The sequence below is a fragment of the Takifugu flavidus genome, chromosome 1 (genome assembly GCF_003711565.1).
Source record: "Takifugu flavidus isolate HTHZ2018 chromosome 1, ASM371156v2, whole genome shotgun sequence".
Taxonomy (NCBI): domain Eukaryota; kingdom Metazoa; phylum Chordata; class Actinopteri; order Tetraodontiformes; family Tetraodontidae; genus Takifugu; species Takifugu flavidus.
The window spans coordinates 14,107,812-14,128,626 of NC_079520.1; the positions used below are offsets into that span (position 1 = coordinate 14,107,812).

At 43.6% G+C, this 20,815-nt stretch overlaps 2 protein-coding genes and 1 long non-coding RNA gene across 4 annotated transcripts in view; 1 reads left to right on the top strand and 2 right to left on the bottom strand.

Moving 5' to 3' along the window:
* Positions 1-15,516, top strand: itga4 (integrin alpha 4). The gene is made up of 29 exons (XM_057038484.1): positions 1-333; positions 1,164-1,329; positions 1,849-1,967; positions 2,302-2,402; positions 3,091-3,223; positions 3,686-3,753; positions 3,905-4,037; positions 4,957-5,042; positions 5,165-5,227; positions 5,315-5,455; positions 5,934-6,042; positions 7,076-7,170; positions 7,303-7,393; positions 7,499-7,544; positions 7,637-7,791; positions 8,347-8,501; positions 8,682-8,834; positions 9,366-9,442; positions 9,729-9,870; positions 10,054-10,155; positions 10,661-10,737; positions 10,979-11,068; positions 11,181-11,268; positions 11,360-11,467; positions 11,602-11,727; positions 11,923-12,048; positions 12,956-13,054; positions 13,168-13,287; positions 13,573-15,516. Exons 2-29 carry the CDS (start codon positions 1,169-1,171, stop codon positions 13,675-13,677), a joined length of 3,069 nt encoding a protein of 1,022 aa, XP_056894464.1. The 5' UTR covers positions 1-333; positions 1,164-1,168; the 3' UTR covers positions 13,678-15,516.
* Positions 10,201-12,336, bottom strand: LOC130528800 (uncharacterized). Its single transcript, XR_008951405.1, has 3 exons — positions 12,202-12,336; positions 11,106-12,097; positions 10,201-10,435 (listed from the first exon to the last, which is right to left on the bottom strand). It is a non-coding gene; the product is annotated as an uncharacterized LOC130528800 (long non-coding RNA).
* The window catches only part of cerkl (ceramide kinase-like), a 17,478-nt gene continuing 11,142 nt past the window's right edge, over positions 14,480-20,815 (bottom strand). Inside the window, exons 8-14 of one of the 2 annotated variants that reach the window (XM_057038505.1) lie at positions 18,849-19,026; positions 18,318-18,383; positions 17,933-17,970; positions 17,726-17,843; positions 17,545-17,641; positions 16,090-16,283; positions 14,480-15,985 (exon numbers count right to left, since the gene is read on the bottom strand). In XM_057038505.1, the coding sequence (XP_056894485.1) occupies positions 15,907-15,985; positions 16,090-16,283; positions 17,545-17,641; positions 17,726-17,843; positions 17,933-17,970; positions 18,318-18,383; positions 18,849-19,026 (770 nt within the window). In that variant the 3' untranslated portion in view covers positions 14,480-15,906. Of the gene's footprint in view, positions 15,986-16,089; positions 16,287-17,544; positions 17,642-17,725; positions 17,844-17,932; positions 17,971-18,317; positions 18,384-18,848; positions 19,027-20,815 lie in introns of both variants that reach the window. The other variant, XM_057038498.1, reaches the window with a different exon arrangement.

Here is a 20,815-nt window from a genome sequence, read left to right on the forward strand (position 1 = left end):
CACGCGCTCCCGCACTCACCACAGAGAGGGAGCGTCCCCTCGGTTCGGTTGAGCGCGTTATTAACTTCATCTTCCACTCAGACGGACTTTACCTTCACAGCTTTGACCCACCGTCGCATTTTATCGTCATCATTTCTTTCTGGGGTTTTTTCTCTTTGGTTATCCGTCCACGCTCGCGTGACCCTCGCGCGCGGTCCACGCGCTCAACTTTAAGGGACCGTGGAGCAACAGGCGGTTTCACGAGGGAGTGGAACCGGCAACGCGGCGGATTTAATCCATCTCCTGGAAGATCTTTCTGCTCTTAATCTCAACACTGATCTCAACACAGCAGAGGTTGGTAGTGAATGAATGGGAAGAAATACTCCTTAAATGCGGCAAATACTTTAACCTGAAAAAATATTTCAGATATTAATTCAAAGGTTAGATTAGAATGATATTAATCTAAACATAACAAGAATGACTGTAGAATGGTGAATATACAGCCAAAAATCCAATACATCAAAAATCCAAGAGCGCTGAGAACTTTTACTGTTGAGAACTTTAATGAAAGTTCATGTGCTGTGTTTCTGTCATTTCTTCTTTCAATACCTCACATTAAATCAATTCAATCAAAAAATCTTTGAAGTGTATTTAATAATCTATCTATCTATCTATCTATCTATCTATCTATCTATCTATCTATCTATCTATCTATCTATCTATCTATCTAAAACAAATCAGAATGGAAAAATTCAGAAACTATATATTATTAAATTATATATTTATTAAGTGAACCTAATACCTAATAATGATTGACATGGTTTTGGATTTTCTTCTGCATTAGATCTCCTACGTGCAAAAAAGGAGGATAAGACAGGATATCAGTTAATGCAATATATGATCTGGCTGATAGATGGCGACAAATCCTGCACACGGGAAACTCGATTGTCACCCATAAGTTCTTTTTTATTAGTGATGCAGTTTTTAAGCTGGCATTTCTGAGGCAAAATCATAACACAATAGTATTAAATTCAGTGGATCTGACTGAAATTCACCAGCCAAGATTAATTTGATAATGCGTAGCTGTAGAAATCGAGCTTTAAAGATTGTTTCTTACCTTGTGTCGATCGATGACCTCGTGACCTTGTCCCGTGTTTTTCTCTCCGTTTTGCATCCCTCATTAGGCACCATGTATGTGGGCTGCGGACTGATCCTGGCTCAGCTTCTGCTCCTCATCCATCCTGCAGCAGGATACAATCTGGACCAGGAGCATAGTCTGGTGTTCAGTGGTCCTCCGTCCTCCATGTTCGGATACTCTGTGCTGCTGCATCAGCACAGAGCTCAGAGCTGGTCTGTTCTCACCTTGTTGTCCTGCACCTCTGCTGACACTGTTGTTGCTGTGTGTTGTTACACACTTTACCTGTTTGTCAAACACTAGACTGGGATTTTCAGTTTCTTTTCCATTATTGCTGTTAACCTAAAATTTAACCCATTTTGATGATCAATTATCGTTAGTTCTTAATAGATACAGTATATATTGTGTACATACGCGTTTTAAGGTGTTTTCTTTGATTTCATCTTTTCATATTTTCACTCACTTTCATCTGTTGTTTAATTCGGTTGGTTCTTTAAGGAGTGCAGGACTTTTTTTGCCCGTTTTGTACTTCTCTTCACATTTGAAGTGTTGACTTGTCTCTCTGTGTGTGTCTACATATTAATTAGTCAGTTCTTGTTAATGACAGAGGTTCTTTGATGCTTTGCTCTTCAGCTGCAGACACAGCTGCAGGCAGTCTACATCTCAATCTTCTGTCTGACTGTGTCCCTCTGTCCGTCTCTGTCTCTGTCTCTGTCTGTCTGTCTCTTCCTAAGGTTGGTGGTTGGAGCTCCAGTAGCGAACTCTTCCTCTAGTCCTTCGGTTGACTCTCCGGGAGCCATTTACAGTTGTGACATCAGTGCTGAGCACCGCCGCTGCCGTCAAATGCATTCAGGTGTGTTTGTGTATGTCTACATGTTGTGTTGCAGAACAGGCCCCCCTTCGCTGACCCTGTACAGTACAGCTTTATCCAGCAAGCTAATTTTTAAATTTCTGTCAGAAAATCAAGCCTTACAGTGTGTGTTGACCTCAGAGTTGCTGAGAGGGAAGATAAAAATAGTTTTACCCAAGTTTGTATCTGGGCAACCACAATTAAAGTTAATACCACAACTCAAGTGAGTGTGTGTTTGTGTGTGTGTCTGTGTGTGTGTGTGTGTGTGTGTGTGGTGTGTGTGTGTGTGTGTGTGTTACCTCGTTGTAAATATATTTGCATTGGTGTTGATATGCAGATGTAGAGAACTGTGGGAAGACGTGTAAAGCAGACAGCAATCATCAGTGGCTGGGAGTTAGTCTGTCCAGACAACCCGGAGACAATGGAGGTCACGTCCTGGTAATACACACACACACACACACACACACACACACACACACACGCACACACACACACATTCATCCTTGTACGTCTATCTTTGTGAAGGCTTTCATTGACATAATGTGTTACCCTTTACCCTAATCCCAACCACCCTAACTAACCCCCTAACCCTGACCCCAACTATAACCTAAGCCTAATTCTAATGTCAACCTCAAACAGTTCTTTGAAGTTGTGAGGACTTGCTCCTCACTTCCCCTCCTCACTTTGCTAGTAAAATTAGGATTTTCGTACTCAGTATGTAGCAAGCACAAACATACACACACACACACACACACACACACACACACACACACACACAGAAGCTGTAAAACCTCTTCAGTCTTGTCATCATATAAGCATCAGTGATCTACTGTATTTTCTAGTATTCCTGTATTAATCTTGTGTTCTGCTGCTCTGTGTGCTGATCCAAGCTCTCGCAAATGGGAATTCAGTATTACATATAAAAGCTCTGACCCACTACATCTGTAAAAAGAAACCAAAAACAACAGCCATTCTGTAAATTTCAGTCCAAAATGTATGAGAGTCCTCAAACTTATTGACACACATGGACTGTCACAAGACACTAGCCTTAAAATCAATATCACATGTTTATGTGTCATATCGTGTGTGTGCGTGTGTGTGTGTGTATCTGTTTGTGTGCTTTCAGGCGTGTGCTCATCGCTGGAAGAACATTTTCTACAGCCAGACAGACAGTCAGACTCACAAACTGCCTAATGGAGTCTGTTATCGCTATGGAAATGACTTGAGACATACCCAACCCATTATTCCTTGCTACAGAGGTATTCACACACACACGAAACAAAGCTTGGGATGATTTTATCACACACCTGGACATTCTGGGATATTTCCACATACAGTGGCAGTTGGGTCATAGCGATAAGGCTACATGTGTGGGCAGCACATGATGGGTGCATAATATTAGCATGTTATTGTTACTGTTTTCAGAAAGTCCGTTATATGTTCTTTTAGTTACATTATTGTGTTACGTGTGGCCCACGGCCCATTTGCATTTACGGTACATAGGTATGATCCATCCCAGCAGTTTTCACCAGCTGTTCTGCTGTTTGTTTCTCTCACGTTTGATGTCTGGGTCCGGTCCAGGCCTCATCATTCTCTGTGTGCTGCAGTCGGTGTGAAAGCAGCAGCTGTGTGGCTGCAGGAAGCAACAACAGTTGGGTTTTTTCCACTGCTGTTTGCTCGCCCTCACCTTTAAACATGCCGCCGGCCTTCTTTTCCTGCAGATTACCAGAAGAAGTTTGGCGAGGATTATGGCTCGTGTCAAGCGGGTATTTCCAACTTCCTGACCCGGGTCAGTGGCACAAAGAATGAAAAAGCAGAATCAGAACAGATTTAATCCCAAAACCAATAATAAAAAAATATGATGAAATGAGTTATAATCGTAGGGAGGCTGGAAGACGTCACCTATCACTGAAACTTTGTTTTGTCCCTGTCTGCCTCAGGATTTAATCATAATGGGAGCTCCAGGGACCTCTTATTGGACGGGTTCAGTTCTGGTCTTTAACACCTCCAGTGGGGGGATGTCTGTGTACCTGGACGATGAAACCGGAGCTGTCAGCTTCGGAAGCTACTTAGGTAAATGAAGCGGCACAAACAATGTATACAACATTTTTCTATGGTTTCAATCTGTCACACTTGGAGGGCTTAAAATAAAAAAAATACAACATCTGTCAACACATCAGATGTGGATTAAGAGATGACAACAATTTTCTGCAGCATAGGGGCCAGAGAATATACATTTAACAGATGCTTTTCTGCCAGTGATCACAGAATATTGCTTTGAATTCTGCACTGGCCGGACTTCCCTGTCCTCCATTTGACCTCGGAGGGAGTTCATGCCGTTCTGTCACTGCAGGTTATCGAAATAGCTTCAAAGCTGAGTCAAAGATACCGGAATCAGAGGCCTCTGAGCCGCCCGCAGCAGCGGTGCTGAAGCGCTGCTGCGGCTCAGAGAGTGAAGCTCGAGGAAAGAGCGCAGCCACAACTGTGAAGGGTTTTTGATGTTTGTTCACGAACCCACGAAAACGTCACGTTTCACAAGAGGAGAGTGACAACCTTTGTGCATAGATATGTCAGCATTAGTTATTTTTTTGTGCAGAGGATGTGAAACAGGACGTTGAGCAGAACGTGTTGTTCTCTTCGTTGGGCGGATTTTAATTGTTTTGCTTCTATCAGCGTTTGATGAAAAAATAGCTCAGCCTTAGTTCAGACTGATGCAGGACAAAGTCCCTTTTGACTCTGTCAACCCATAAATGGTCACAGTTACAGCAATCCCATAACTAGGCTCTTAAACTGAACTCAGTGAACACAAATTTATATGGAAGGGTTGCTGACAACCTTTAACCCTGATGATTTTAATAGGCAAGTCTGAAAAATCCATTTATTTTATCATTGCAATGGGAAATAAAAACACAAAAGTAATTATATGAAAATAATGGCATAAGAGAAATGAGCTGGGGACTAACACATTGTGACGTGTCCTGCTCATGATCAGGCTACTCTGTTGGAGCTGGCCACTTTCTGAGCCCCGACAGCGTGGAGGTAGTGGGCGGAGCCCCGCAGTACTACCAAAAAGGCAAGGTAAGGCCGTCCTGCTACCTGCTGTTCTCGATTCAGCAGTGGAGCGTGTAAATAACGTTCAAATGGAGTTTTTCTTTGCGTCGTGTGCTGCAGCTGTTTAATGCGTATCTTTTAATGTGCAGGTCTTTATCTTCACTATAGACAAAAGCTTCCTACGAATCGTTTCTGAAGTGTCTGGACAAGAGGTGAGGCGCCGCTTAGCATCGGCTTCTGTTGAAAATGATCCGCTGCATGTATGTGTATTTGATGTGTGTGTGTGTGTGTTTGCATAGTTGGGATCGTACTTCGGCTCCAGCGTGTGCGCCATCGATCTCAACGCTGATGGTTTGTCAGATTTGCTGGTTGGTGCGCCGATGGCAACAGGCGCCACCAGGGAGGAGGGACGAGTCCATGTGTATATCAACCAGGGTCAGGTGGGGCCCTCACACACACACACACACACACACACACACACACACACACACACACACACACACACACACACACACACACTAGTGTCTTGATAGTGACAGACACCATATAGATGCTTGATGAGGATCTGTCTTTACCCTCCAACATGGCTGATGCGACATTTACAGATTTGTACACAGTAGCTGCAGCTGATAATAAATAAGATAAAATGAGATTGACAGTGTTGGCTCACAGGTGTAATTTAAAATATTTTTGCTGGAGTTCAGGCTGTAATGGGAGAAAATAAGTTTAGTTTTCCCAAAACCTTGAAATAATTGTTTATAATGCAGGTCCTCATTGCGATTCGCGATTGCTGTGAAGCGAAGAAGGAATTTAATGATAACTCCTCACACATAATCCCAATATAAAACAGCTCAGTACTGTGAAAGCACGAATCTAGTGTCTCTAGCGCTTTGGTTAAAGAACTGTATTTGATCTCAGGGAAAGTTGGCTGAGGCAGCGTTTCAGCTGACGGGCAGCGACGCCTACGCTGCTCGGTTTGGAGAGACTGTTGCTGACCTGGGGGACCTGGACGATGACGGTTATCCCGGTAAAGACCGCAGCAGCACTATATCTGACATCTTCACACTAAATGCGACACCATCGCACACGCCCTTCTAACAACGTTCCAGTCAGCACTGTTTAATGCAAACGCCACCCTAAATATAACTGCTGAGTGATTTCTACCACCACTAACACTGTTTCAGAGAAAAAGTAATTCAAGTGGCCTATGAAGGGCTCCTCTAGATCAGCTGGAGTGACCTTCAGCGGTACCTTTACTGCAGTATGTGGTTGTAATGAATGCGTCTCCACCAGCCCGAACCCAGAACATTCACATTTAGCCACCTGCAAAGACGACATCAGTCTCTGCCTTTTGCTAATAACAGGGAAACATCCGTTTTCTTTTCCCATTTTCCTGATGGGGGTGTGAGCCGGAGGGTCAGAGTGTGCTGTTAGCGCCATTAAAAAAGTAATGACAAGCTGTTGTTGCTCTGTGACTGAACCTGTCCTGTAATTAGACTATATAATGGACTGCACGCGTACCTCGTAGAAGCTCTCCTCTCTCATCTCTGAAAGACACACTTCAATATTAAAGGAACCGGGGGGGAGTTTTCTCTTGCTGTAATAATCCGAAAGCCTGAGATGTCCTGAGCAGCAATCAGTCTGTTCATTTGTATTTTACAAAGGGGTCACACAGAGTCTGGAAGTAAAGTTAAAAGTGGATGATTTAACAGTCAAATGTGTTGGATTTGGAATCCATCCCAATTTAGATCGCTTTTACATTTCCATGAGTGCTTTTATTTGTATAGAAGTAAGATATCTATGGAGCTATCAGCTTAGTCCCCTAACCTTAACCCTAACACCTGCTAGATTGTTGCTCCTTAGTGTTTCTACAATTAAAAAACAGGTCTAAACTAGTATTTATTCTAGTATCAATAGCATTTCTTTAAATTTATCACATGTAAATGTGTCCTTGCTGACAGGTATCAGTCCTGTTTTCCAGGTTACCTATTGGAGTTTTAATGATCAGAGACAAAAGAAGCAGCTTATAAAATGTTGACTAGAACCTTCTTTGTGAGCAGATGTGGCCATCGGAGCCCCTCATGAAGACAACCTGAATGGAGCCGTCTACATCTACAACGGTAGGAAGGAGGGCATCTCAGCAGCTCCCTCTCAGGTACCCTCACTGATGGCTGCGCTGATGCATTCACATCTGTTCTGTGACATTCAACCCTGTGTGTGTGTGTGTGTGTGTGTGTGTGTGTGTGTGTGTGTGTGTGTGTGTGTGTGTGTGTGTGTGTGTTTGCAGAGGATCACTGGATCCACTCTGGGTCATAAACTTCAAATGTTTGGCCAATCACTGACCTCTGGCGTTGACATAGATCACAATGGCTACCAGGGTAACAGCTACCCCCCTCCACACACACACACACACACACACACACACTCAACTCTTTTTTCCCTGTTTACATCATTTTCTTATCTGCTATAAATCTGTCTTCCAGATGTAGCCGTTGGTGCGTTCCTCTCCGATTCTGCTGTTGTGCTGAGGTGAAGCAGCGATGATTCTAGACTGGACAAGAGTGACTTCTTTGATTTTAGAACTCTGTTGTTTAAATGTGTAAATGTATTTTTTGTTTTAGGACGCGGCCTGTTGTCCAGGTGAAGGTGTCTCTTGTCCTGCCTGAGCAGATTGACCAGCAGATGGCAACATGCAGAGAACAGGACGCCCCCACCGTGTGCTTCAACGTGTCCATCTGCTTCAGCGTCAGGTCCCGGCAGTTCAGAGGAGCCATCGGTACGTAGATGCTGATGCATCCTTGCTTCTAGAGCCGTGGTGGACAGTTTTAGAGCCTTTCAGGGGGGCATTTTTTAAAAAGTGAGACAACTTAAATCAAACAGAAGAGTTTAAATGCATCCATCCGTGTCAGCACTCCAAAGCCTCCACCATGAGTGGGTCCAGATGACCACAAATAAACAAATGCCCCCCAGTGAACATCATCCCATGTCATGCTCATCCATCTGGAGGCAGCTGAGCATTTCTAACATCTGCAGGAATATCCTAATAATGGACAGCAAAGCCGCACGTTAAGGCTACGTGCAGTGCGAGGTAGGCAGAGCACGGTGGGTGGTAGGGTGCTGAAATAAACGAGGAAGACTGGGCCGCACATAAAAACGGTGCTACAAATGAGAGAGTGCGCCATATTGCCAGCATTCCAACTGCTGCCACATGGTTGCAGTGATGGAAAAAGCAACATTGTCAATAACAATATCTAATGAATCAGTTAAGAGGCTCCTTCCTCCCCCAGCAGGGTTGAAGCTGCTGACACATTCCTCCCTTTCTCTTCCTCAGATCTTCAATATAACCTGACGGCTGATCCCCTCCATAAACCGTCCTTTCCTCATCGTTTCTATTTCCATTATAACGGATCGTCCAATAGCACCAGGGGGCGGGTGAGGGCGCGACCTGGCCAGATCACCTGTTTGACACACGTGGCTCACCAGAAGGTAACGCACCCACCAACACAGAAGGTCTGGGTGCTGCGTTTGAGGGCAGTCCGTGAAAACCAAAAGTCCAGATTTGTTCAGCTTTAGGATTTAAGGCTGCGGCGACCTGGATGGAGAACATGAACCCAGATGTTGACCGACTGGATAAGTTGGGCGTCCTTCTGTTTTTGCCTTTTACAGAAAGACGTGAGGGACATCTTTACTCCGGTTGAGTTTGAGGTCTCCTACAGTCACAGCGAAACAAGCCCGCACAGAGGCAACGCCAACGCCTTCCCTCCATTAAAACCCATTCTGCAGCAGAGCCCCGGACACCAGAACCGAATCACCAACCAGGTACCCAGCGGATAGGGCACAGCTGTTTAACCAGCAACAGTTTGTTGTTTCGCATCGAAATCCAACTTTAGATTTAAAAAACCATCAGTTTCTAGTCAAAAATGCTCTTGATATGAGTCCCCTGCTTGAGTCACATGACCCAGCAAGGCCATCGGATGGATGTTGGGGCAGGGATGGATGGACTCTCCTTGGTTACTCGCATGCTTGTGGTGGAAGGATTAGCAGCTGAACTTTTCAGGAAGAACTTTTCCACGTTTAAAATTTCGCAGGGAAAAATCCCAAAAACTCAAACTTGAGGGGGCACAAGTTTATTTCTATAACTAACACTAGTTCATTTCTGGCTAATTGTAAAGAAAGTTTATTTAAGCAGAAATTAGGGGATTTCAACAAATTCCTGCATATTTTAGGCAGATTTACCCGTTACAAAGGTCACCAAACTATTGAATAATAGAGCAGTGTGAGTTCACTAGAAGATTTTTTATTTCATTGTATTAAAACAACAATGAATAAATATACGCTTCTCTTTATCAGACACAATTTGCTCGATCCTGTTCTCTGGTGAACTGTTCCACCAACATGCAGCTGTCAGCAGAACTGATGCTCCCACAGTAAGAAACACACACACACACACACACACACCACACACACACACACACACACACACACACACCCTAGTGTTTCCACCCTTCAGGGTCACGCATAAGTCAGATTTGTGAGTCCTTACATTGGGTTGGCAGAGAGGTTAAAGAAGTTCTCAACTGAATCTTGAGGGATCCCTGCTGAATAATGCCTCACGCTTATTACGTCAGATCTATTTAAAGCATCAGGCTGGGGGGGCACTTATATACATCATATATGCATCTGTTTGTGTCATACATCTGTTCATGTCTTCAGTCAGCAGCCGTATTTTGCTCTTGGCTCTGGAAACACCATCGTGTTGAAAACTGCCCTCCGAAACGCTGGAGATGACGCCTTCTTGCCTCGACTGTCACTGCGGTTCCCCAGCAACATCCACTACAATAAAGTGCTGCAGAATGTGAGGTCACACTCCTCGCGAGCAAATAGCCACTTTCTAAACTTGTATTTTGTGCTTTTTGAGGGGTTATAACAGGTCATTAATGGCTCAGTTCAATTTCATGCAATATTGAACGCCTCAAGTGTAGCCTCAGCCAAACCAACGAGCTGTGTGTGTGTGTGTGTGGTGTGTGTGTGTGTACAGGAGGACAACAGGGTGAGCTGTGATGTGACACAGGAAGTTAACAGCACAACTGTGGATGTTGACTGCAGCCTCACCAGCCTCCTCCTGTCTGCCCACAGTCAGGTACAGCGAACAGAAAAGTCTAGAAAAGTTCATTTGAAATCAATGCCAGCTTCCATCTTTGTTTATTTCACACTCTGAAAGTGGCTGCAGGTTAGAAGCGTCATCAAGTACAGGAATCCCACAGTCATTGAGAAGGTCCTGAGTTACTGAGAAAGCCAGGACAGGAAGGTCAGGGGTCAACATTTATGCTGAACACAGGGAGCATTACTAAGTCTTGCAGAGAAATGTAGTCCAGAGGTCAAAGACGAGGTTTGGGAAGTCCTCATTATTGCTTTCACAACTGTAAAAAAAAAAAAATTGAGAAAGAAACTTTTAAAACCACCAGGTTCCTTTTTGAAAAGACAGAACAGCATTTTTAGATTTTATTCAAATGAAAGTTCTCAGAAAGGCAGTCGCTCAGAACAAGAGCAATTTTAAAGACAGAAAAAACCCTCTTCTCACCCTGCTGCTGCCATTTATAAACACAACTGCAAGGGTGTGAAACTGTGTTTCTGTATTTGTTCAGGTGAACATCAGCTTCCTCTTAGATGTTAACCAAAACAGCACGCCTGGTGACATCATCCTCCACCTCAACGCCAGCAGGTGAGGACGGCGTGTTCGCTCCCATCATTATGTCTTCATTTCTGAACCCAGGGAACAACAAATGGAATATTTCCAGCTGCACAAGTCTGTAATTTCACCCAAAATATGTCTCCGAATGAAAAGTTGCCTGATTGATGCCGGACATCTGGGACACATCTGGCCCTGGCTGTTCGCTGTTTCGGTTGATTCTGCATCCATCTGCCAGTTACACCCACGGTGAAAGTTTGCCTTTTCTTTGCAGTGATAACCTCGAGAATGAGGAGTATCTCCATGACAACAGCATCAGTCTGACGCTCCCCCTCAAATATGGAGTCAACGTTAATGTGCATGGGTGCGTCTCCTGTCGTGATGCAGAGTCACTGAATTACCCCAAAATAGAGCGTTTCTTTTTAAATCGGCGGACCAGCGCCAGCATCTCCGATAAGGTTGGTTTTCTCCTGCAGGTTCGTCACTCCCAACTCGTTTGTCTTCGGGGATGAAGAAGCCACCTCGGTCGAATGCTACACTGAATCGTTTAACTACACGTACAAGGTAGGCGGATCGCTACGGTGGGTGCACGTTCGGCCTCCACCTGCTTTAATCTCCCCTCATCTGCTGCATCGGCTCTTTTGTCCGTCCGCAGGTGTTAAATTCTGGTCCCAGCAGGTCCAGAGACACGGTGGTTGTGATCATGCTGCCGAAGATCCTGACGCCCTACAGGCACAGGCTGCTGCAGCTGGTCGACTGGCAGGTACGCAGGTGTTTGGTGGCTTTCATGCTCAGCCCCAGTGGCGTCTGCGTGCTTCCTGGTTGATGTGTGTGTGTGTGTATATGTCAGGCAGCAGCACGTGTAGTCATGAAGCACTCTGTTCTTTTGCTTCGCAGCCATCCCACGGTGTGTGTTCACTCAGTGATCAAACCATCTCAGTTATCGACGACTGCGATGTCCCTCAAGCTTCCGTCATTAAACAACTCATCTTCTTCTTCTCATCCGTTTCCACCCGTAGAATGGTACTGTCTCTCTCTCTCTCACACACACACACACACACGTCTAGTTATGAGATTAAAGCGATTCACATTCCAACTGAATGAACTAAATTTATATTTTTTCCAGAGTGCTCATTTGGCTCACCTTGTGTCTTTTAATATATGTTTTGTTTTTTAAAAAGAGAAGCGTCACATTTACATGATGATGTTTCTGGGCAGTTTTGTGGTCACGGTGATGAGATGTGCGAGCAGCTGGTGTGTCATCTTGGTAACCTGGAGGTGGGGAGAGAAGCCAGCATTCACCTGGAGGTCAAGCTCAACCCTAATGTGCTCCTTCAAGCTCCGGTAAAACACACAGACAACACTTGTTTAGGTTTCCTGAAGGCGTGTCCTGCTGCTTTGGTGTCCCGGCTGCTGGTGTCAGCAAGGACGCCTTCGCCTCTCATCATTAAGCCTTTTGAAGCAGGTGGAAATCAAATGGATGCCATCGGCATCAACTTGCTCTCTGGAGATAGTTCTTTTTCCACGTTTTGTAGCATTTGCCTCTGTTCTGCTAACAGTCACGCACATTCTCGGTGCACGTCAGCCTCCGCCATGTGTGACACATGCTGAGCTTTTACTGGGACTGAGCTTTTCTTCTCCTTGTCTTTTCTGTTTTGAAGTTAATCGCGGTCTCATCTGATGAAAGAATCCGTTTCATGAGTCTCAGACTTCTGTCAGAATCAGTTTGAGTTGTGGATGCAGATTTTCCACGTTGTAAATCTTCTGCATCCACTATCGTCCGGGTGTCCCTCGTGGATTAGGGATTCTAGACTGTGATTTTTTATTTTTTTTTAATAATGGAAAACTGTGGCCATCATCATCATCTGTGTTGCTCTCTGTGTCTTCCAGGACTTTTGATGTTGAGCTGAACAGTAAATCATTTGCTTAAGGCTCTCTCAAACTCACAGATTTATTTGTTTACTTGCCACTTAATAATGGGATATTTCACTCAGATTAACATCTTCTTGGAGTTCGTATCGACAGCTGCAGTCAAATAAGGTGTTGGAAATCAACTGCAGGCTTTTTATCTGCCTCATTTGAGGTGAATTATCAGGGGAACAGAACAGACCTGCTCATGATCTTCAGCCAGTTCCTGAACGCTCTATTTCAAGTGTAGAGGGTTGGCATGTACAGACGTAGACAGTAAATACCGGTAATATGTTTTTGCACCTGGATCACCAAAGAATGCATTTCCATTTCCTTGTCTCAGGGTCGCCATGGTATCATGAAGATTGAGAGTACAGCAGTAATGTCAAGTCCCAAAGCGGACCCTCACACCATCCTCATTCACGGACAACCGCTCACGGAGGTAAAACCAACCCGGTCAACAGCTCCATGTTTTAGGCACCTGATGAGTTCACCTGCAGACGTTTCCTACACAAAGTGGCAGAGCTTCATGGCACTGGGGTTGTTCGTCCACAGGTGGTGGTTGAAGCTCTTTTCACCCAAAAGCCTTCGGCACTGGTGAAGATCTTCATCATCGTTGTCAGTTTAATTTTAGGCCTGGTGATCTTGGCTGCCCTCGTCTGGTGTCTGTGGAAGGTGAATATCTTTGACTCTGTTTTACAAACTACCATCGAGGTTTGGAACGTTCCCACATGACAGTACATGAGAGCAAATAAACTACTGCTTATCACAAAGTTCTGGTATCCACAACAACAGTACACCCACAACAACCACAGTAAATGAATGTAATGCAAAGGTAAACGTCAGTATGGAGGAATGCAAAGACAGTAAAAGTGCAATAGAATCGTATGAGTGCTACATATCACACACAACTCTCACTTTTTATCCCGCCATCATCAGCTGCCTGTCTGTGTTTTTCAGGCTGGTTTCTTTAAGAGGAACCTCCAGAAAAAAAAGGAAGAGGAGTTTAACAGAGACAGCTGGGATTACGTTCCCAAAAGCAACGAACGGGAGAGCACTTCGTAACCAGGCGCGACCCCTTTGGCCTCGACCTTTGACCGTGGTTTACATCTCCACGTGGACAGCAAGGACGGACGGCCGCCAGCCACAAGCGCGTCAGTCTGAAACTGTTGAACGCTGTGGAAACGTCGCCAGCCAGCGAGGTCTGTCCGGGCCTGGTCTGACGCGGGGATCACAAGAAGACCGTCTGTGATGGAGGAGAACATCTGCACGACGCACACCGCCGCACCAACCCTGATGTTCTTTAATCACCAGATGGGATATAACATCAAAAAAAACAATACTGCAGATGAACACACACACGGGCCTGTAAAAATGGGATGTGATTTGTGGAACGTCATTTCAACTCTCCACCACCATTTATTCCTAACTATGGTCGCCGGGGTGCTACTGGGCATGTTTTGGACTGTGGAATGAAACCAGGGAACTTGGATGAAAACCACGGGAAGGACATGTGAACGCAGGAAAGGCCCAGGCTGGAATCAAACACACAACCTTCCTGCTTTGAGCCCACTTAACAACAAAACAAAGGAAGCACATTTCTGCCGGCTGGTCTTTATTTTTTTACGTTTAAACTTTCTTTTGTTAAATTTTCTGTTGTTTTTGAACTGAGTGGTTTGTGCGTCTGTGAGTGTGTGTGTCTGTGTTTGTGTGTGTGTACACAATCACACACAGCCCGTGTTGCACTATACAACATTTTCCAGACAGAAGTAATCACTTGGTGCTGTGATGTGCTGCTACAGTAAAACTAGAACACTTGTCTTTGGTAAGGAATTGGGACCGCTTTTCCACTAAACATCCACTTACGCCAGGTTTTTAAGAATCACTTTATTTTTATTGGCTAAAGGTTTTTCTCCACTTCCAACAGGAACACCACTGAGAGTACAAACTACTGTGCAAGCAGATGGGTCAGCATGTTATTGATGCTTTTATATGAGAGCTGCAGCCTGGAGAGAAACTCTCCTCTGTAATAATGACAGGAAAAATAGTTACGTTTGTTACAGAAACGTCGCCCCTGATTTACCTGCATTCACCTGGTTTTCAGCCAACAGTTGCTATTCTTAGACGATTCAGGGTTAAATAATAATAATAATAGAAGCTGACTGGCTGATTAGAAGCTGACTTTTCCCTGAATAAGCACTTGGGGCAGAAGAGTTTTATTTTATTAGTTTTGGTTTTATATACATGACAGGATTTTGCAGTTAATTATAAAATAAAGATCAAGCCAAGGTGGAGACCATCAGGACAGTCCAGCAGACTCAGCAAAGTGACTCATAATGGTCCATTTTAATAGTTAGCTGTGACATGGAGAGAAAATAAATTATAGTTTTTATACAGCAGCAACAGTGCTAAATAGTCTCTGACTGAGGATGAAGTGTGTCTGTGTCCAGTGTGACCATGTTTCTATTTATACTGTCCATCATCATTCATAAACATTTGAACCCTTCTAATTATTCCCAATTTTCAATGAGGGACATAACAACATTCCAACATGACATCCCTGTTGAAATTTTACAGTAAAATATTATTTGTAAAATAAAATGCTTTAATTAACATCGAGTTGAATGAATACAATTAAAAAAAAAGATTAACTAAGATGAGCAGATTAGGGAATAAAGTTTGGATGAAAAAGTACAGTAGAAAAACAAACCAGTAACAGGGGAGAAGATGCTTGAATTACTTGAAATGGGGTTATTATTGGAAAGCATTGTTGTGATTGGACACCACACCGAAGGATTTCAGCTGATTTGATGAATTCATTTCTCTTTGTTAATGCGAAGTTCTGCACTGGAGTCTCACTGCTTTTACAACACATTACTAATAAAATAAAGGCTTGTTGAGCTACGCCTGACGTCCTTGTTCTGATCAAAAACAAAGCCAGTTTCCACTGTTGGCATAGAAAAAGCACTTCTAAATACAAAAACATGTTTGAAAAACATTCAGTCTCACTCAGAAACAGAATACATCCCCCTGACGGCCTTTGGTGATTCTAAAATGCAGTAAAACAAATATATCTGTGTCTTTTCAACACTTTTGAGGTCCTGATGCGGCAGCTGTCTCAGCACTTTGATCTGAATTATTATGGCAGCTGAACTCTACCTGTGTTTCTGCAGTTCAGGGCGGGGAAGGGGGGGGGGGGGGGGGCACTCACATCCGACATGGTTTACTTGAATTAAAGGAAATGGAGGAAGTGGAGATTTGTGTCAGATACCACAAAGCAGACCCCCGCTGGATTTAGATGCAGCTGCAAGAGACCGCTGACTCTGCCTCATCCACCTCCTCCCCGTACAGAGTGACGAGACATGGGTGGACCCTGAACACATGACACACACACACACACACACAATGGTGACATTACAACCAAAAAGGTTGTGTGAAATGGATAAATATAACCTAGTGTTTTTCAAAGGAGGCTACCTGATGAGAACTTCATTAGCCATCTCCACCAGCTCTCCGTCTATGTTCCAGAGGCAAGTGGCTCCCTCTGACTGGATGATAGGTGAGGTTTTAGATTCCTCTTCCTCACTCTCCTCCTCTGGCCAGCCAGCCACCGCCTGTAACTGGATCTTGACTGCTGAGATGTCATGAGTCTCCACAAAGGAGAAACTGAACTGCTGAAGACCAAACAAACAGAACATTGATGGGAAACGGGTGAAAAGGTGCAAAGTGTGTGTGGGTGAAAGAAAGGGAATGGCAGTTGACAATGCTGACTGCATGACCATGGTCTTCCAATAGAGGGCAGCAGAGACTAAGACAGACAGACAGAAAGACAGATGGACCGTCTCTACTGCAGGATAGGAGCTGTTCACTTTTGCATTAAGTGGAGTGAAAACAGTCCAGTCTTATCACCTTTTGTTTGCAATTATTTCATTACATTTTAATACATAAACAAACAAACAAACACAGGGTCAAGTCTGGGGAATCACTGAGTATAACTTCAGGAAGAAAAAAAAGGATTTTGTTTAAATTGCAAAACATTTTAAGGTTTGTATTTATGTTTTAACATCTCCTGTTTAAACCTGTTAACGTCTGAGTGTTGCAGCACTAACTGTTTTTCTTGGTAGTCTTTCCCCAACTATAGAGTGACAGCATGTTTGGCTTCAGTTCTCCATTGAAAGAAACTATTTACCAATTCACTGGGTTCCAACTTGCTTTGTTCATTCCATGTAACTGTCACCTACAGGTTTCAGGTTAGGAGCATCAGAGATTATTGCTGGTATAGAAATATAAAAACTCTGTCTTTGTGCTGCACAAAGATATGCAGGAGTTTTGTGGTAAGTAACCAGTATTGTGGATGTTTGTGTGTGTATGCGTGTGTGTGTGTGTGTGTGTGTGCACGCACCCAAGGTGTGAAGGCACTAAAAACAGGCCACTCCACCATGACACCTTGCAGTTTGACACTGAGCTGTCGTGCTTTCATTAGGATTGAGGCTAACAGGATGTGGGTCATCGTGTAAACAACCTGTGAATGCCCACACTCTCAGTATATTTAGAAAGTGGGTTAGTGTGCAACCTTATAGGCTTGGCCAGTCCATGCCAGGTTAAACCAGGCCAAGACAGTCTTGTTCGTTCTATCATTAAGTCCTTAGTTAGATTTACAATGATTTGGAACTCTTAAGACGATTAAGTTATAACTAAAGATCCATCCGTCATCCATCCATTTGCTTTAAGTTGTTTTTAAGGAAAAATAATTTCTATAGACTGTGTTACTTTGAATAACTCCTAAAAAATAGCTTCTTTTTAAAATGAAACAGGAGCTTGGATCTACCATCTACCAGTTTGCATACGATAGCTGAAGCATTTCGGATAAATGATACTGTTTCCATTTTGTCCAGTTTGTCCGCGAGCCTTCAGCCTGGCTGCTGACCTCACCTGGCCACTAGAGCTGCTGTATCTCTTCAGGTGTTTGACGAACTCTGATCTGGAAGCGTTTCCAACAGCAATCAATGATGCACTGCCATTAGCTAACCTGCAGGAGTGCAGTCACACACACTGAAATCAGCTGCAGCAGCCTTCAACAGTAGGTCAAAGTGCACATCATACACCAGTGTACCTGGTATTGGGAGCCAGACCACGAGGAATGACCGGGCTCAGACAGGGGATGGACATGACGCTGATGCTCAGGTAAAGGCCCTGAATGGTTGCCCAGGACTCCTCCCCCACTGCAACGACTGAACGGAAAAAAGGGAGTAGATCAAATAGTCCAAATCCAAAATCACAGCTTTGAACTTGAGCAAACATGTTGTAAAGATACAATCACCTGACTCAGGATCCTGCTGCTGGTCCTGCTGCTGGTCTCTGTTTCAGAGAGGTACAGTTGTTTTTTAAGATAATATGATTTTATAAACATTTTATAAACAAAAACAACAAAAAGTTACGGATTAGGCCATCTTTCATGTTAACTTAAGGAATGACTGCAAGCAATTTGAAAATTGCCAGAAAAACTGGGCACATCAAGTAGCAAAGCAAGATAAAGCAAGTAAAGAAAAATACATTCCACAACAGAGCAAAATATAATCTATGATAATCTATGCAGGCCTAGAGTTACATTTTCACATGAGTCACTGACATCTGAATTTTGAAAGGGGAGCATGAACGGTTTCATAAATACACAATTGTATTTATGTGAACAATAAAGTTCTTACTGCTGTTCAGACAAATTCCTGTTGGTCCTATTTGAGGGTAGAAAGGAGATCTGACAGTCTTCAGGCCTAAAAGAGACAGGAAAAAACATGTTAAAACCTATGCAGTCTCTACTTTTCACTTTGTTTCACTTTGTTCCAAGGACTGACTCAGCATTTATGCAGCATTTATGCAGCATTTATGCAGCATTTATGCATATTCTTCACCAATCCTGATGGATCAGTGATGACTATTCCCACATCATGAAGGTCCCTCACCTGTAATTCCCAACACTTTATTATTACAGGCTTCTCTATAATATCTTGTTTTTATGCACTTCTTAGCATAGAATAGAGTCAATTTACTTGCGATTGAACTTGAAATAGAAATGTTATTATTACGTTTTTGGGCCCCCCCCCCCCAATTTTGAATTAGCATTTGCGTCATGTGGACAGTAGCCTTTCACACACCAGAGCAGCGAGCACATTTATATTGTTTATTGACAATAAAACTCTGTTTGCTGTTGGAGGCCATGCGTGCACTGAGTGAATCACCTCAGCCTCGCCAGGGTCTTCACTAAAGCGTATTCTCGTCGTTGTGAGGACGGCATCCACCTTTTCTTTTCTGCTCGTGCTAAACTCTGGGCACCAAAGCCGAACATGGCTGAGAAACCAAATCGCATGAGCTGACCAAAAGACGAGAAGCTGCACATGTCTAATTGCTGCAGGTGACCTGGGGACAGAAAAGGGGGGTGAAATATGTCGAATGAAGATATGAATACTTGGGACCCTGGATGTGCACATGAAAGGCCGAATGGTCATATTTTCAGAAACTCATTAATATTCATGAAAAACTAAATCCAAAAAGAGGTCAGTGCGCTCGCGAGTGTGTGTGTGTGTGTTATATGCACTTTAATATGACCAATCTCGGTTTTTCTTGCTCCAGTTTGGCCAGTCTCTATTGATTTATCAATCTAAATGCACCACAAGTCAAACAGCTATCAAATTCTAAAATCTTCTACTACTACTACTACTACTACTACTACTACTACTACTACTACTACTACTACTAATAATAATAATAATAATAATAATAATAATAATAATGATAATAATAATAATTCTATCTGGAATAATCAAGGACACTCCCCAGTGGAAAGCACAGGTTATATTTACAAATAAAACCAAAAGAACAGTGAGTGCAAGAACAGTGCAAAATATTCAGGAATCTGTGACAGTGCATCGGACATTAAACACACAATATAACCTAAACATGTGAGTTTTAGGTCTGATCTAAACAGGGGAAGGGAGTGAAGTAGCAGTTCTGGAAGCAGATCGGTTGAATGAGCAAGTTCCTGCTGGTGGTGAGGTGGGCTGGGTCCAGAGTGGTGAAGAGAGGATGGATCAGGCTTTTATATACATAGTATATAGCTGCATCCCAGCCATGCAGCAGTGGACCTTAGTGTTGTCGTTATGGATAATGTTGTCAACAGAAAGGAGGTCTTTAATGAAGAGGATGCTACTAGGTCTAGTGTAAAGGGATGACTGCTGTCTGAAGGGTCTAAGTTAAATTAACTGAGTCTGGCCACAGAGGTTTGATTGGAACCAGTTTAAGATGCCATCAGAAGTCAATCTGTTGAGGAGGGAGGTGTGAGAAATGGTGCAAAAGGCCACACTCATGCCAAGACAGAGGAGTCATATGTTTCCAATGCAGTCTCTGTGTCAACTAAATCAGTAGGTTTCTGATGTCCCAAAATGAAGAAAACACAAACCCTTGAACTAATTACAGAACAGAAAGACAATCTTTTATATCAAGCCAATTTTACTTGCTTCTCAAACAAGAGGCTCCAAATGCAACTCACCATCTGGCCACATACCTGCTGTAACCTACTGAACTGCCACCTGCCTGGATGTTTGACTGACTGCCTGTCTGTCTCTCTCCAGACAGAATCTGATTTCATCACCATATGCCATGTTTTCGAGAGTTGAGTGTGTGTGTGTGTGTGTGTGTGTGGTGTGTGTGTGTGTGTGTGTGTGTGTGTGTGTGTGTGTGTCTGAGAGAGTTAGTATTTGTATCAGAGAGAGACAGAGAGGTGAGGGATCAGCTGAGAATTATTTTGACCCCGCAAACGGTGTTATATTTTTACTTAATTTGATTATTTGAAAAATAAATGACTCACAATTCTCTGTTGTATACCTGTGGCACGGTACTACTGGACCCAATTCAGGTGTGTGTGCCACATCCATCTGTGGCAAACACACACACATAGATTTACTCATGGTACTCACACAGCTCTAGAACTAACAAGTGTTCATGAAATGATGTCTCACTACAGCATGATACCTGCTGATTGGTCAGCACATATAGGGACACCAGAGGAGTTGTGTGTGTGCGTGTGTGTGTGTTTGTGTGGGGCGGGGGCTACAGTAAGCAGCAAAAACCTGTGATTTAGGCTGAAAATGATCCTACTGTTGAGCATCTGTCAGCCATTGTGGACATTTCTTTCAGCTTATTTGTTCCC

Excerpts from the sequence above, each read along its gene's own strand:
- itga4 (XM_057038484.1), top strand. The coding sequence starts at position 1,169 with ATGTATGTGGGCTGCGGACTGATCCTGGCTCAGCTTCTGCTCCTCATC. Across the intron at positions 3,224-3,685 it reads CATTATTCCTTGCTACAGAG|ATTACCAGAAGAAGTTTGGC; the intron begins GTATTCACACAC and ends CTTTTCCTGCAG. Across the intron at positions 10,156-10,660 it reads TCCTGTCTGCCCACAGTCAG|GTGAACATCAGCTTCCTCTT; the intron begins GTACAGCGAACA and ends GTATTTGTTCAG.